This window comes from Globicephala melas, chromosome 10 (genome assembly GCF_963455315.2).
Source record: "Globicephala melas chromosome 10, mGloMel1.2, whole genome shotgun sequence".
Lineage (NCBI taxonomy): Eukaryota > Metazoa > Chordata > Mammalia > Artiodactyla > Delphinidae > Globicephala > Globicephala melas.
The window spans coordinates 52,234,130-52,250,447 of NC_083323.1; the positions used below are offsets into that span (position 1 = coordinate 52,234,130).

General features: G+C 42.1%; 1 protein-coding gene across 2 annotated transcripts in view; it reads right to left on the reverse strand.

Moving 5' to 3' along the window:
* SRGAP1 (SLIT-ROBO Rho GTPase activating protein 1) overlaps positions 1–1,842 on the reverse strand; it is a 276,149-nt gene extending 274,307 nt beyond the window's left edge. For both annotated transcript variants that reach the window (XM_030866395.3, XM_030866397.3), the window contains exon 1: positions 887–1,842. In XM_030866395.3, the coding sequence (XP_030722255.1) occupies positions 887–953 (67 nt within the window). In that variant the 5' untranslated portion in view covers positions 954–1,842. The remainder of the gene's footprint in view (positions 1–886) is intronic.
* Positions 1,843–16,318: the final 14,476 nt, after the last annotated feature.

Genomic DNA, 16,318 nt, shown 5'->3' on the forward strand with positions numbered 1-16,318 from the left:
TGATCTCAACACTCCATCCATTGTCTCAATGGATGGGAAAAGCTACCCATGAGAGACCATAAAGGAGGGAAAAAAAAAAAACCCAAATATATGTTTATTAAACTCTTCAACAGCAACACAAAATACTTGTACTGGAGAGAAAATATATTTTTTAAACCACAAGGCACGTTAAGTAAAAATGCGTAATCAACCTTAATTAGATTCCTTCATCAGTTGACAATGTAAATGGATGGAAACTACTACTCAAATATTCAAACCTTCATTTTACATGCAAGTGGCCTCCAACAAATGATAAAGCAATATTCCCGTGTGAGTGTGAGAGATTAAAAGGAGGAGTCAGATTCCACTAGTCCTTGCTTGGTTTAACTGCCCAGCTTTTAGGGAGCTATTTTATAAAAGCGGGACTCGCCCTGATAAATTAGTGAACAGTGCGAATGTCAAAAATTGCCTGCACTCAATGAAGCTCTAGAGCACTTCGGAGCCAGACTTCAAAAAATGACTCCTTAAAAAAAATTACGTTGTGACAATGGTATCGTTTAAAAAAAAAAAATAAGGATGACGGTGATGATAACTGGGCAGGAACCACTGCTGCTGCCTGCCTCCTATGTAAGTTGCCCGGCTGAAGGTGGTTAAGTTAAAGCCAGTTCTCCCCTATTGGAGGGGCGCCCTGGCAGCGGCGGAGAGCCACCCGGTTTCCAGCTCCCTGTGGGCTTGACGGGACTGGGACTGGGATTGGCTTCCACGAAGCCCCGGGTGGCTCAACGAGGCGCTCTAGCTGTCCCTCACCACCTCCCTCCAACACAGACCCCAAGTGAGAAATGCAACTCCCAGAGCACAATGACAAGAAAGCACACAAAAGGAGCAAGGCAGCCGCTCCCTTCCTTACCTTTGACTTGACTTTCATACTCGGCTATGATCTCTTTGTCCTTTTTGAATCTGCTCGGAGTGGACATTATCCAGCTGTTCTGGGTTTGCTCTCAGCGGGCAAGTTCTGTTCGAGGGTCACCGACCAGTCTCCTCGGAGAGGCAGAGAGTTGTACTCCCACACGCCGGGAACCCAGAGGCAGCACCGACAGGAGGGAAAGGGGGAGGGAGAGGAGGAGGAGGAGGAAAAAAAGGAGCGAGCCGAGGACTAGATTAACCCGGGCGCTGGCACCATACTCTCCGGATCGAGCTGCCGTCGGTGATGCTGAGGGGAGCCCAGGGCTCGGGGCCGGAGAGGCCCGGCGCGCCAGCAAACTCCAGCAAGCGAGTGGTGGGGGGCGTCTCCCTGCCCACCCCACCCGGAGCCCGTCCACTTCCTCTACGACCGCTGGGCGGACGCGGGAATCGCGCCGGCGCTCCGCACCATTGTTAGCAACCCGCACGGGGCGCGCGGGGCAGGGCCAGCCGGGGAGGGCGGGCGTCGCGACTCTCCCTTCCTGCTCCAGCCGCCGGCTCCGGCGCTCGGGTGTCCCGCCCGGGCTGGGGATGCTACTGCCGCTCCTCTGTCGGCACACACGGTTGCTACTGCCCCGGGCAGGCAAGAGGAATCGCGATCCTAAAGCAAGTCCCGGGCGCCGACCGCAAGGGCGTCTGCCGCACCGTAAGAACGCGTCCTGGGCACAGCCCCGGCAGAGTTTAGGTCTCCACCGCCGGCGCCTCGCGGGGCCTCTGCCTCCTGGGCCACCGTGCGCCGAGGCTGCCTCTTTCTCCCCCGACCCCCTTTCCGCTGCTGCCCCCAGGAGGCCGCCGGCGACAGACACACTCGCACACGCACCCGGAGGAGCCGCGCCCCCGGAGGCCGCAAAGTTGCCGGCACGTTCACGGCCCGCAGCTCCCCGGCACCTGGGGAGCGAGCTACGGGCGGCAGCGGCCGGGGCGGCCGCGCGGGGCTCGGCGAGGCGGGGCAGGGCTCACGGGAGGGGTCGGCTCGGCAGCGCGTTCCCTTCTCCGCCCTCGCCCCCTCCCGGCGCGGTGAGGAAGCGCCGCGCTCGTCCGGGAAGATGGACGCCTCTTGTGGCCAACCACAGCCCGGCCCTGCGCGTCGAGCCCGGCGGCCGTGGGCAACGCCCCCAGCTCCTCCCCGAGCTGCGCAGCCCCAGCAGCTGGGAAACCCCTCCCGACCCGGCGGTCTGTCTTTGGCCGAGGGCGAGCGCTGTGGTGGGTGGGGCTCTTTTAAGTGTACAGTGGGGAAATCCAGACTTTGGATGTCTCCATGGAAGAAAAGGATGTCACTCCAAGATGTCACTCCAAACCCCAGAAGGAACACTGGAGACTGAATTGTGAACGTCTTGGCTGTTAAGAATCAAAGAAGAGCTAAGCTGCTTGATCAGGCAGAGAAAAATACCCATCTTGAACACCATTATTCTCCCCATCCTAGAAGCAGCTGGAGGGGGCTAGGATGGCGGGAAAGGCGTGGTGGGGAAACAGGTCACACTTAGGATGTCACCAGGTTTTGACGGACACATTTAGCGTTTGGGACCTTCCTTCTCCAATATTATGGGCCTGATTTACCAAAGTGATTTGTCCAAAGGCGTGTCCAGTATCAAATGTTTTCCCTGCTAGATCTAAAGAAGAGTAGGGACTTCGAGACTTTAATCATTCATTCATGTATCCAGTGATAACATTTCTTACTGCGAACCAAACACCAAGTAAGAGCTAAGGCTTCAGAAAGTAGAACCCTGCCCTAAAGGATCTCACGGTCTATTGTTTTACAAAGTAATTACAAGCGGTACTGTGATGCTATAAGAGAGGTACTGCCGGCTTTGCGAGCCCTGAAGAAAGAAAAGTGGCCTGCGTAAGAGGTTTGGGGAGAAAGGCTTCCCACAGAAGTGGTATTTGAACTGCATTTAAAGGGTGAGTAGTAAGTAGTTTGCCACCTTAGAGAGGGAAAGTGTTGCATTCCACGGAGAAGAAGGAGAATCCTACTCTGGGAGAATTGCAAATGAGTTACAGGATGCCCTCCTCTAAAATACCAGATCTCTGATGGGAGGTGAAAAATATTTTTAAAATTTAAATATATGTGTGTTTCAAGTGGTAGTGTGTGCACGTTGTTTTAAATTATATGGCCTTTTAAAATTTAATTAAGCAAATCTTTTTAGTTTATAACGACAGAATAGAATGTACGGAAAAAATGTAAAAAAAAAAAAGTTTTGTTTCCATTTTGCCACACAGGAGGTTAACTACGGAATCGCAGACTGCCCTAATTTCACGTGGGGCTGTCTTATGTAAGAGTGTAGCGTGAAGAGCCAGGATATTCCAAAGCAGAGGCTGAGAAGGAAGGTCAGGGCCAACTGGGAGAGGCCTCCTGTGCTGAGCTCTAGGACACAGTTCTGCAGACAGCAGGGAGCCTTTTAAGTAGAGAAGGGTCATGATCACATACATGTTTTATGAAGATAACTGTTGGCAGCATGGAAGGATGAGTTGGCTATGGGGGTGGAGAGACCAGAGGCAAGCAGCACACTCTGGCGATAATTGTAGTCAAATCTAAATGTGATTCATGTCATCCATCCATGGTGCTACTGGGATTTATTTCATATTTGCACTTGGGAAATACAACTTGGTGCAGAGAATGCAGCCCCTGGGAATGAATTGTTGGCTGAGTTTAGACCTAAAGCACCGTGGTAGTTACAAGCCCCAAAGACAGTGTACCCAGAGGTGAATCATATATCTGCGGCTTCCTAAGTGAGCGGATAAAAATTACTGCATCTCTTGGGGCCTCAGTCTCCTTATCTGTAAAATGGGTTAATGCCTAGTTCCTGGGACTGTTATAAGCACTTACTGAGATAATCCTTAAAAATTACAAGAACACCACATCTTTGTACCTACTCAGTTATCTTCGTTACTGTTATCTCAGTTTTAATCTTGGAGAGAAAGCTATTTAAAAATTGGAGACAGTATCTTAATCATCTCTGATTTTATCATAGTGCCCAACAAACCGTCAATAAACTTTTTTTTGAATGTTAATGTCTTAATATTAGTAAGCCACCATTTTATTGTTGTAGAAGGTTGGGTCCCAAATAAAACAAAGCATTTTGCATACATTCTTATAAGAACCCTACAAGGTGAATACTATTGTCCTCGTTTTACAGAGAGAATCTGGAAAGTTCAGTAAATGTGTAAAGTCCTGGCTGGGCCAGAATTCCAGCCCACATCTACTTGCCTCCAAATTGGGTTTTCCCAATTTGCTGTTCTTCTGCCTACGAACTTATGATTCCTTTAAACTTGTGAAGCAGGATCACATACAGTGAACTGTGTATGACTGATCGATGGTTTTCCCTTGGTGGTTTTCTTCTGATCCAGCCAATCAGTGTGATTCACAAGTCAGTTCTTCTTTTCATAGTTTTATCTCTTCAGGTTATCCTTATCTTTCCCATATTTTGCCTCACAAAGCTTATATGGAGAATGCCTATGAGTTAAAATCCAGAAAGCCCCCAAAAAGTCCAATTTGGGAGACAGTCAACTGAGTCTAATTCTGTGACTTTGCTCTCCCTTGTGGTAGCTGTTTTCTTAGCTATACAACAGGGATGGCTGCACTTTGCCCCCTAAAACCTACCCCTCCCCTGCCACACTGTCATTCTTTAGGGGCAAGTGGTGAGAAATTTGGAGCGCCTGAAAGTGGGACCCATACTGCAGATTAATCCACTCCATTATATAATATTCTCCTTTTAGGACCACTCCAAATTTCCAGAAGTAGAAGTTAATTCATTATCTGATCATAAACCCTGGGAGTAGGTAGGAGAACGTACCTGGCGCCTTGCAGCCACAAAATAAATCATGCACCTTACTGCAGCATCACTTTGTCCTAGTGGTAAATAATTTAAGTCATTTAAAAAGTTAAATACAAACACATTAAGGACTCAATGCCAAATCGACACAATTTTTTTAGTTATGGTTTTAGTGTCTAAGAATTTCATGTCTGAGGTGGACCAGTCTGCTACTCCTCTTCATATAAGGAAAACGTTCTCCTCTGCCCGTTGGGATGAAAAAGTTGATGAAGCCCGGCCAATATCCTAGGTTTTATTCTTGGATCCAGCCTGAGTATCAGAACACCAGCTGTTGTGCATGCATATCTTACATTGTCTTGACTCTGGACCCTTTAGCTTCTCAAATTGCTTGCAGTAGTGCTTTCCATGGACTGCATTTTGGTATTGTGTCCTGGGGCAGAGTTTTATAAAGTATGAGCTCACCCTTGATCACCTACATCAGAATCACCTTGGGAGTCTGTTTGGAATTCAGACACATGGGAGCTCTTCTACACTTAAAGCCACACTTCTTGACTTCAATGTGCATACAAATCACCTGGCAATCTTGTTAAAATAAGGTTCTGATGCCTTCTGGAGTGACACCTGAGATCCTGCACGTCTAATAAGCTCCTAAGCCATGCCAATAATTTTGTCATAAAGACCATACTTGGAGGAGCAAAGACCCATAAGGTCCAAATTTTGGCTGAGGGGAAAGTCCTCCGGTGATTCTTATGCTTGAGAATATTTGCCCAAGGCCCAAGAGCTATTTTAAAAAAAGAGCATCCTTATAAAAGATTTGCTACATTTACTCAAGTGATGCCGATGACATTAAGATTTTTTTTCAATTTAATGTATCTCTAAGAAACTGGACTGTTTTCACCTTCAAGATAATAAAACGTTTAACTTCTTCATCTGTAAAATGGGGATGGATAATAATTTCCCTAATAGGTTTGTGGGTTTCGTAGGGATTAAATGCAAAATGTACATAAAGCACTTAGCACCAAGCCAGGCACAGAGTAAGTGCTACATAAATGTTGCTTGTCCTTGTCATTGCCATTATTGTTTTGGTGCAGAAAGTTAACTTCCAAGCTTACACCAAACTGTTGTAATTGTGGAGGACCTTATAGTGTGTTTATCTGTGTCTTATTTACCTCCCTGTTTAAACCTCCTATGCTAATTGAGAATTTCTTTGTTCTTAATAGGTTTGTTTTGTAGTTTATTGGTTTACTGTGTGTCTGTATTTCTGATACACTACCTCAAATTTTTATAGAATGATTTCTATAGTCTATTCAGTTCTAATCAACAAATATTTATTGTCTATTAAGCTGAACCATATGACAGTGCGGATATTTGACCATTTTTGACGTAATAAATGGCAATGCCGTATGACTCAACCCAATACTATCAGCTCAAACTCTGCAATTAGTGTAAACAAAAGTCAATAATAAAAACCCACTTCCGAATATCCAAGTGAAGCCTCTGTTGAACCCTGCCCAGATCTAGGGAAATCCCATTCACTCATAGGTTGGATTAGTCCAGTGCAGTCTGCCAGGTAGTCAATCAAGAAATATTAACCACTGTTGTAAAAGAAACTTGGCCCATAATTTAACAGCAGCTTGTGGAAATGGACCATATAAATAGCCATTTTCCCTTTTCTGGCAACAGAGTAGTAAAGACAAGCTGTTAAAAGATCTTGCCAATTTCATTCTGATGCACTTTCCCTGGCAGGGAAGAGGGTAGAATGTTACAATAAAGATGAGTTTAGATGAGGCCCTGGAGGGGTCAATGCAAGAGATACTAAGGACAGTAGGAGAGAAAAGATGGAAAAGGAAGAGGTAAAGACACTAGTCACAGGGAGAGAAGCTGCAAAAGAGAACAATAAAATGAATGATTCTTCTAAAATGTTCATTTGTATAATTTAGCTCCCCTCCCCTCCAAAAAAATTCTCCGATTTTCAAGAAAACTAAAGCTAAAATAAATCAGGACTTTTAAATGTCTGTAATTTTCTTTGAATAAAACTGCTTTATAATATTTTTAACCATCTGCTTAAAATCACATTTCCATTTTGCACAGATCGTTAAAATAGAATTTACTTTGTTTAATCTCATATTCATAACTTCCAAACACCCACACATAACAGTCTTCTCATCAGAGTTACTATTTTCTGCTTTGAAATCCTACTACGACTTCCCATGTGGCTGCTGCACAATATAAGCAGAATATGAATATTCAACGAGCCCATTCTGATGAAAGTATTAAATCCCATCACTTAGACAAAAGAAAAAAAAAAAGGTATTGTTACTCAGAGGAAAACAGCCAAAGTTAGGCGAAAAATGGCAGCTTCAACTCAGTTGTCAGATTCAGAGATGGATTAATATGTAGAGCAAATGCTCATAAAAAGGTTGACTGTACCGAGAAATACGTGCATCTCTAATGCTTATATTTTAGGAAATGAACGATAGACTCCTCCCCTTCTTGCCATTATACTTTGGCAGCAGACATTTTAAGACTGCCTAATTTTGTCTCGTCTTCTACAGAGAAACAAGTCTGCATACAGTTATTCCTCATTTTAGATATAGATATGCTCCTGGTGAGTATACCAGGGAAGTAGAAGGTTGGTAAATGGAATCTTATTTAAATATAATGGAGACCCTTGCTATTTAAAAGAATCTCAAGGTATAGCCTTTTGTAAATCAAAGAATATTTTTGGAAAACAATTATCATCTGCTCTAATTTTTTAATATAAAATTGAATTTTTATGTAGTAGGCCTTTCTTTAAAGCAGTGGTTCTCAAACCAATTGGAACCAGTGTTGCCTTTAAACTTTTAAAAATTTATTTATTTAAAAAAAATTTATTTATGTTTTGAGCAGTTTTAGGGTTACAGAGGGCAGAAAGCACAGAGAGCACTGGTATACCCCCTCACCCCTGCCACTTCCCCTTTATTAACACTTCCCTTATTATTAACATTTTGCATTTGTGTGGTACCTTTGTTACCATTGACTAGCCAATATTGATATATTATTATTAGCTAAAATCCATAGTTCACATTAGGGTTCACTCTTTGTGTTGTACATTCCATGGGTTTTGACAAATGTATAATGACTGCATTCACTAACATAGTAGCATACAGAATAGTTTTACTACCCTAATTGTCTCTTTTTTATAATAAATATTTTTGTAACACCTCACTTAACTATCCTAAAAGAAAATAAAATTTACCCACACTCATAGTTTTCTTTATGCAGTCAGTGTATTATCCTACCTGTAAAATGAAGGAGAAATAAAAACAAAGTAAATCATAATGAAGTGATATAAATTTCAATATGTAAATACTTGGACCCAACTACACGAGAGGGATTGAAGTAGTCAGATAAATTTAGATGTAAGAGAAGTAATAAGACCAGAAGATATTCCATACAAGATGTACAAACTTCATGTCAATTATATCTCAATAAAGCTAGGAAAAAAGATTTACAAGTCAATGAATACAAGTCAAAAGTATGCATGAATGTTAGAATAAAAACTAGCATACTCAATATATATAAAAAAATACTGTGTGTTTAACAAGTAAAATGGAGTAAGACTAAAGTTTCAGATAACTTAAATCAATATTTCACATATATGAACGCCTGGTGGGATAATTCTTCATTGGTAGGAGACTGAGCTGGGCATTGTAGGACATCCAGCCTTGGACCTGTTCACTAAATGTTAACATCATCTCTCCTCTCTGAATATGAAGACAAATCAACTCCTGACATATCCAGAAGCTTCCTATGCATCAATTCAGCTTCTACTGAGAACCACTCTCTTAAAAATCTAATGCGATTACAGGACCTGGTATCACTACTGTCTCCTTGGGGCTTTTCTTCTGGAAAACTTTTCCTGCCTCATCTTCTGAATTTTCCTTAAAAGAACTCAGAATTAGATGCATGTCTGAAGGCAGGCATTCTTGACTGTGAGGAACTTTCACCCCAAGAGGTGTAATATGATCTGTTCTTGGGGTTTGGAAAAATATTATAATGTCTATATTCTTTTAAAATTTCCTTTTTTGTGCATTTTATATTTTGTAAAGTCTTACTACAGTAGTATATGTATATAATTTATTAAAAATAAACAGATATTGAAGTTGAATGCTCAAATATTTTTACTGATGGGGTTAATAATAAAAAAAAAAGTTTGCAGATCCCTATCTATAAATACAGTCAGATACAAAGTAGCAGATAGCACTTGTCTTCAACTTTGGTCATATCTGACATCCTTTCAGAATCCTGAAGTACTAACAGTGATCCTTACCTATTACTTGGTTAAGGTGCATTTGGGACAGACCTAGGATCCTTCATGATCAGCCTTCATGGCAATATAGCTTCACCTCTTACCATACCCCATCCCTTCCCTTGCTTCAGCTGCACTCCACCTCTCACTGCTCTTCAGATGCATTTTGTCTCTCTCACACCTTCACACTTCTGCACGCGCTGTTCCTTTGCTTGAAACTGTTGGGGAGGAAAACTTTTCCTCCACCCTCTTAGGTTCAATTTCTGAGGGCCTGTGAATTAAACTGACATAAGGCAGATTGATAGGAGAAATAAGGTGTATTTGTACGCCTACAGAGACTAACAAAAGAAGTAGCTAGCTTGCTAAATGGTTAAAGTTAGAGGCTTATATACCTAACTTAGTAGCGGAAAAAAGAGGGAAGAACAGCCTTCTATAGAAAGAACAAATAAATTTCTTTAGGAAAGACAAATGGGTTTTTAGAAGAACAAACAAGAGATGAAAAAGTCTGTGATAATGTTTGGTTAGGCAGGTGAGAGTGGTCTTTCTATCTTCTTCATGGCCATGAAACCCCCTGGAGAGGGGGTTTATGGCAGCCTCATTTCCCAGAAGTTTCTGCTTTTAGTCAGGTAAGTGAAGCTCCAAGAAGGCTTCTTTCTGCATCTGTTGAATTTCAAATGTTTTCAGCTTAAAATAATCTTCATATCAACTCTGGGGTTGTGAGTGGGTCGCCATAGAATACACACAGTCATACACACGTGAGCACACTGTACCTGCCCCTCTCCCATCCTTTGCCTGGCTAACATCTCAACCTTCATAACTCACCTAGAGCATCATCCTAGAAAAACCTTCCCCCCAACACCTTCTCCCAGGCCACATTAAGTCCCCTTCTCATGTCCCCGCACCTCACCCTGAACCAGCACCTTGTGCTTTCTTTGGGCAGAGCACTTACCACTCTATGTTTTGATTTATCTATTTGTCTGATCACCCTTCTGATCTGTATGGTAATGGAGCATGCTTGAATACTGTTCCTGGCATATAGTAGATGCTCAATAAATGTCTGTTGAAAAACGTGAATGAATAATGACATCATTTGACAAATTGCATAATTTGGACATTGTGTTGCTCTTCAGTGGAAATTCCTTGTATCTGAGGATCTTCCTTCATTAATTTTGATGAAGTCAAATTATCAAAATGAAGAATGATGAATGAAAATAAAAGATGGAGCTATGACACCAAGAATGAAAGTAAGAAGATTGCGTTTTAGCTGAGACACCTTTAGGTGAAGTCTCTGAGAGTAAGATCTGCTAAGTTTGAGGCAACCACGGTGTAATGGAAAGAGCCCTGGATTTAGAGGAGACCTGGGCTTGGGTTCCAGTTCTGTTGGTTTGACCTTTCTGACCTTTTGTTTTCTTGCTTATGAAATGATGGAAAGAATATGTAATTTAAGAGCTGGAGAGAGAGAGAGAATGTATTTGAAATGATGTCATAAACTCTAGAGCTCTGTACAGTGTGAAGTGACCTGTGAAGGCAGCCCAGGAGAACCTGACTTAATCAGAGACAGAGATTCCAGTGTGTTCAGACAGTGGGAGCATCTCCTGTGGGGGAACATGGTGGGACATCAAGACCTCCAGCCATCCACTCGGGCTGGGAATGAATTCTTCAATTTCAAACTGGGTTCACTGGCTTCCTGGAAACACCAGCTGAGTTGCATAAACCCAGGGCAGCCTATCTGGGTGGAATTGGGGTTCCTAGATCCACTTGTTTACCCAGTTTGGGCACAGCAATAAGCTGTGGATTAGTACTACGGATCACAGTGGGGTACAAGGAGGCAGAACAAGTAACTGTCCAAGTGGTGTGACTCAGGGGAACCCCCGGGAAGCTCTCTGGCCAAAATGGCTTCCCTACTGGTCTCTCCCGTGCTTGAAATTCCTATATTACTCCATCTCTTTGATGGGGTCTGGCAGTCCATTTGGAATAAGAAAACTGTGACTAGAGTCTGTTATTATTAACTAAGTCTCCACAGAGATCTTTGTTTCCCTTCCCACAATAGCAATAACGATAGCAACAACAGCAACAATACCAACAACAGCAACAACACAGCAGCAGCAACAACAGCAACAACAGCAACAGCAACAACAGCAGCAGCAGCAACAGCAACAATAGCAGCAGCAACAAGAGCAACGGCAGCAACAAGAGCAACAACAGCAACAGCAGCAACAACAGCAACAACAGCAGCAGCAAAAGCAGCAGCAACAACAGCAACAGCAACAGCAGCAACAACAGCAGCAGTAACAGCAACAACAGCAGCAGCAAAAGCAGCAGCAGCAACAGCAGCAACAGCAGCAGCTACAGCAACAACAGCAGCAGGAACAACAGCAGCAGCAGCAGCAACAACAGCAGCAACAGCAACAACAGCAACAGCAGCAGAAACAACAACAGCAACAGCAACAACAGTAGCAACAACAGCAGGGAACACTCGTTCAGACTTGTAATAGTGCAGCTCCAAGAAGTTTACACGCATAACTCATTTAATCCTCGTCACAGCCTTGTAGGCTTGGTGCTATCATTATCAGCCCCATTTTATAGAGGAGGGTATTAAGACACAGAGGGTGACAAGTTTTGTTTTGTTTAATATTTACTTACTTATTTTTGGCTGTGTTAGATCTTAGTTGCGGCACGCGGGAACTTTTCACAGGGGCATGCAGGCTCTTTGTTGTGGTGTGCAGGCTTCTCTCTAGTTGTGGCGCCCAGGCTCCAGAGCATGTGGGCTCAGTAGTTGCGGTGCGTGGGTTCAGTAGTTGCGGTGCACAGGCTTAGTTGCTCCGCAGCGTGTGGGATCTTAGTTCCCTGACCAGGATTGAACCTGTGTCCCCTGCATTGGAAGGTGGATTCTTAACCACTGGACCACCAGGGAAGTCTCAAGGGTGACAAGTCTTTCCCAAGGACATATAGCTAGTAAGTAGCAACGCTAGAATCAGAATCAGGGCAGTCTAGCTCCAGAGTCTAATACTTAACCACTAAGCTGTTGCCTATATATTTGTGGCAATGGAACACAGTATGCAACAGTTTCCTAGTTCCCTGTTAAAAACTGGTCCCCAATCCCCACTTTTATTGGAGAGATTGTGTTTGCTTTCTTTTTAATGTTATTATTATAGAATAGGGGGAAATAACCCTCCCCTCAGTGCTCCCAGGGAAATAGTGATTAGATGTCATGATTTAGCCCATAAAGTCTCCTCTGAAGAAAGCAAAAAAGAGGCCAAACCTCTCTTCCCCTTCCCCCCAAAACACTTTGCCCTCTTTTCAGTGGTCACCCACTTGTGTGGACAGCAGCTCAGGGGCAGGTAGAAGATGGCCCCTGTCTCATCTGCCCCCAAAGACCCGTGAATGGAGCCAGTTCTGAGCCCTGGGCCATTTATATCATTGAAGGCAGAGGGCGAGGGAGAGCCAGGAATATCCAGGATTCTTGGTGGTCTTGTTTCAAGAAATAAAAAGAAGCTAAAGACTTTGGGCTAGTCTCTCCCTTTTTGTGTCCCTTAATTTCTATCTAATTGTAATTGAAAAACATCAAAATAAAGTGGCTCTGCAGGGGAAGGCACGCCTAAATCTGGCAGATTCTGAAATACTTGGTCCTTGTATTAGTTAGGGTTCTCCAAAGAAACAGAGCCAAAGTATATGTATTAAAAGGTACTTATTATGAAGGATCAGCTCATGTGATTATGAAGGCTGAGAAGGCCCATGATCTGCTGTCTGCAAGCTGGAGACCCAGGAAAGCCATGGTATGGTTCTAGTCCAAACCCAATGGCCTGAGGACCAAAGGAGCAAATGATTTAAGTCCCAATCTGAGTCCAAAGGCCCAAGAACCAGGAGTGCCAACTTCTGAGGACAGGAGTAGAGGGATGTCCCAATTAAGCAGAGGGAGCAAACTCACCATTCCGTAGCAGGCCAGATCTGGAATGCAGCCTTTTGCTTGGGAGAGCAGCTATGGGAGGACTTTGGCTGTGATGTAGAATTCCATTGCATGTGTTCTTTGCCGACTGCCTCTTAAAATTACATTTAAGAAGTGCAATCGTGTAGCTGCAGGTTCCTGTAGTCTGTGCAGTTTCATTAGTTTCCTACTGAATGACTACACCATATTTTATTTCTCTGTTCTCCTGTTGATGGACATTTATGCTGTTGGACAATTTTTTGCTGTTATAAATAATGTTGCTATGAATATTTTTGAATTTGTTTCCCGATGCACATGTGCAAGTTTCTTATAGGGTGATGGGTTGATAGCCCACTGGGATAATGAGTTTAAATGTGCAGCCAGTTTTTCAACTTAGGGAATAGAATTGCCGGATTGCAGGGTATATGCATCGTTAACTTTATTATATGTGCTAAATTGCTCTCCAATGTGGTTTTACCAGTTTAAACTCTTCCAGCAGCGCATGAAGGTACCCATTTTCCAACAAACTCAAATTTTACATTAAAATTTTTGCCAATATGATGAGTCTAAAATGCTGTCTCCTTTTTATTTCAATTTGCATTTCCCTGATTACTGGCAAGGATGAACATGTTTACATATGTTTATTGGCCATTTGTCTTTCCTCTTCCTTGAATTGTCTGGAAAATGTAAAACAATATAGGAGACAGTTCCCATTTGCACAGGACATGCTGCATATGAAAACATAATTGGACCCCGATAGGCCTTGATGGTTATTTAAGTAGGATTTATTCAATTTAAGTAAACTTAAGTGAAATTTATGAGGAACTAATAAATTTATTACATTTAATAAAATATAAGTAATCATATTTGTCTTTTCACATTAAAAAGAATGAAAAACTACTAAAGTTCTGAGAAACTTGAACACTGATTTTTTTTTTTTTAGAAGATGTTGGGGGTAGGAGTTTATTAATTAATTTATTTACTTTTGCTGTGTTGGGTCTTCGTTTCTGTGCCAGGGCTTTCTCTAGTTGTGGCAAGCGGAGGCCACTCTTCATCGCGGTGCGCGGGCCTCTCACTATCGTGGCCTCTCTTGCTGCAGAGCACAAGCTCCAGACACGCAGGCTCAGTAGTTGTGGCTCACGGGCCTAGCTGCTCCGTGGCATGTGGGATCCTCCCAGACCACGGCTCGAACCCATGTCCCCTGCATTAGCAGGCAGATTCTCAACCACTGTGCCACCAGGGAAGCCCTTGAACACTGATTTTTGACAAAAATTTCCTACTCTTTAGATTTCTGATTGTACAGTCAGACTTCAATAACACAAACCCATTTTTCATTAAATGAACACATTCTAGATTCTAATCATTTCACGTAAAAAGAATGGAATGCTTCTAACAATAAGGATATAATCTTAATTTTTAGGTTGTAAAGGAAAGGGACTTGACAGATAATCATGCCTGGGCACTGGTGGCTGGGTGTTCTGCTCAATGGTTCCGAAGCTTCAGTGTGGGATACAGTCGCTCACTCCAAAGACTTATTTGTCCAAATACCAACAGCCCTCCTTTATCCAGTCCCAGAGTCTCCTAAGGCTCCTTAGCTCAGAAATATCCGAAGCAGTCAGAAGAACCATGATGCTATTTGTGGTTTTAGATCGCCCTCTTCTGGCCAAAGCCTAAACTTGCACCGTGAAAGTAATTCACTTTCCACTGCATAATATAATTATTGATAAAATGTTTCTCTATTTCTACTTTTGTAACCTAAACTTCCCCAAATATATATAACATGTAAAGATTCATAATGAACATATTTTATCTATCTATTATCTATTTTCCTGTCTACCGTCTAATCCAACTGTCACAGGCAGATAGGCACAGATAGTAGGTGATAGAAAAAAGGAAAACAAACCAAGCTAAGTCTTTATGACATGGAAATCCCCTCAATAAGGTATTTTAAAGTGTTATCAATTGATAATTTACCCTTGACCTTGATGTATTTACTTATATTCCATTTATTCTGTACCTTTTAATCCTGATATTTATCTAGTTCTCTGAAGTGATTTTTTCCTCCTGAAAGTGAAGTTGGCTAAGCCCAAATCACAAAATTTATTATATCAGCCCATGTTTCTTTCCTTTCCTTTCCATTTATCCCTCCACTCCTTCCTACCATTCCTCCTTTTTTCCCTCCTTAAAAAAAATCTCTTATAATTGCTTAAATGAATTTTAGTGCAATGCAAGGAATATTGGGGAACCCCAATATGGGGAAGATGATAGTCATCCATAATATATTCAGAGGGTTTCTCTATTTTTTATAATTGAAATATAGTTAATTTACAATGTTGGGTTAGTTTCAGGTATATAGAGAAGTGATTCAGATATGTGTGTGTGTATTCTTTTTCAGATTCTTTTTCATTATAGGTTATTAGAAGATATTGAATATAATTCTCTGTGCTATAAAGTACATCCTTGTTGTTTACCTATTTTATATATAGTAGTGTGTATATGTCAATCCCAAACTAATTTATCCCTCCCTCCCCTCTTTCCCCTTTGGTAACCATAAATCTGTTTTCTATGAGTCTACATCTTTTGTAAATAAATTCATTTGTATCACATATGATATTTGTCTTTCTCTGTCTTACTTCACTCAATATGATAATCTCTAGGTCCATCCATGTTGCTGCAAATGACACTATTTCATTTCCTTTTTATGGCTGAGTAATATTCCATTGTGTGTGTGTGTGTGTGTGTGTGTGTGTGTGTGTACCACATCTTTATCTATTCATTTGTCAATGGATATTTAAGTTGCTTCCATGTCCTGGTTATTGTAAATAGTGCTGCTATGAACATTAGGGTGCATGTATCTTTTCAAATTGGAGTGTTTGCTGGATATATGCCCAGCAGTGGAATTGCAGGATCATATGTAACTCTATTTTTAGTTTTTTAAGGAACCTTCATACTGTTCTCCATAGTGGCTGCACCAATTTACATTCTCACTAACAGTGTAGGAGGGTTCCCTTTTCTCCACACCCTCTCCAGCATTTGTTATTTGTAGACTTTAATGATGGCCATTCTGACTGGTGTGAGGTGATACCTCATTGTAGTTTTGATTTGCATTTCTCTCATAATCAGTGATATTGAGCATCTTTTCATATGCCTGTTGGCCATCTGTATGCCTTCTTTGGAGAAATGTCTATTTAGATCTCCTGCCCATTTTTTGATTTTTTTTTTTTGATATTCAGCTGTATGAGCTGTTTGTATATTTTGGAAATTAAGCTCTTGTTGGTAGCATCATTTGCAAATATTTTCTCCCAGTCCATAGGTTGTTATTTCATTATGTTTATGGTTTCCCTTGCTGTGCAAAAGCATTTAAGTTTAATAAGGTCTCATTTGTTTATTTTT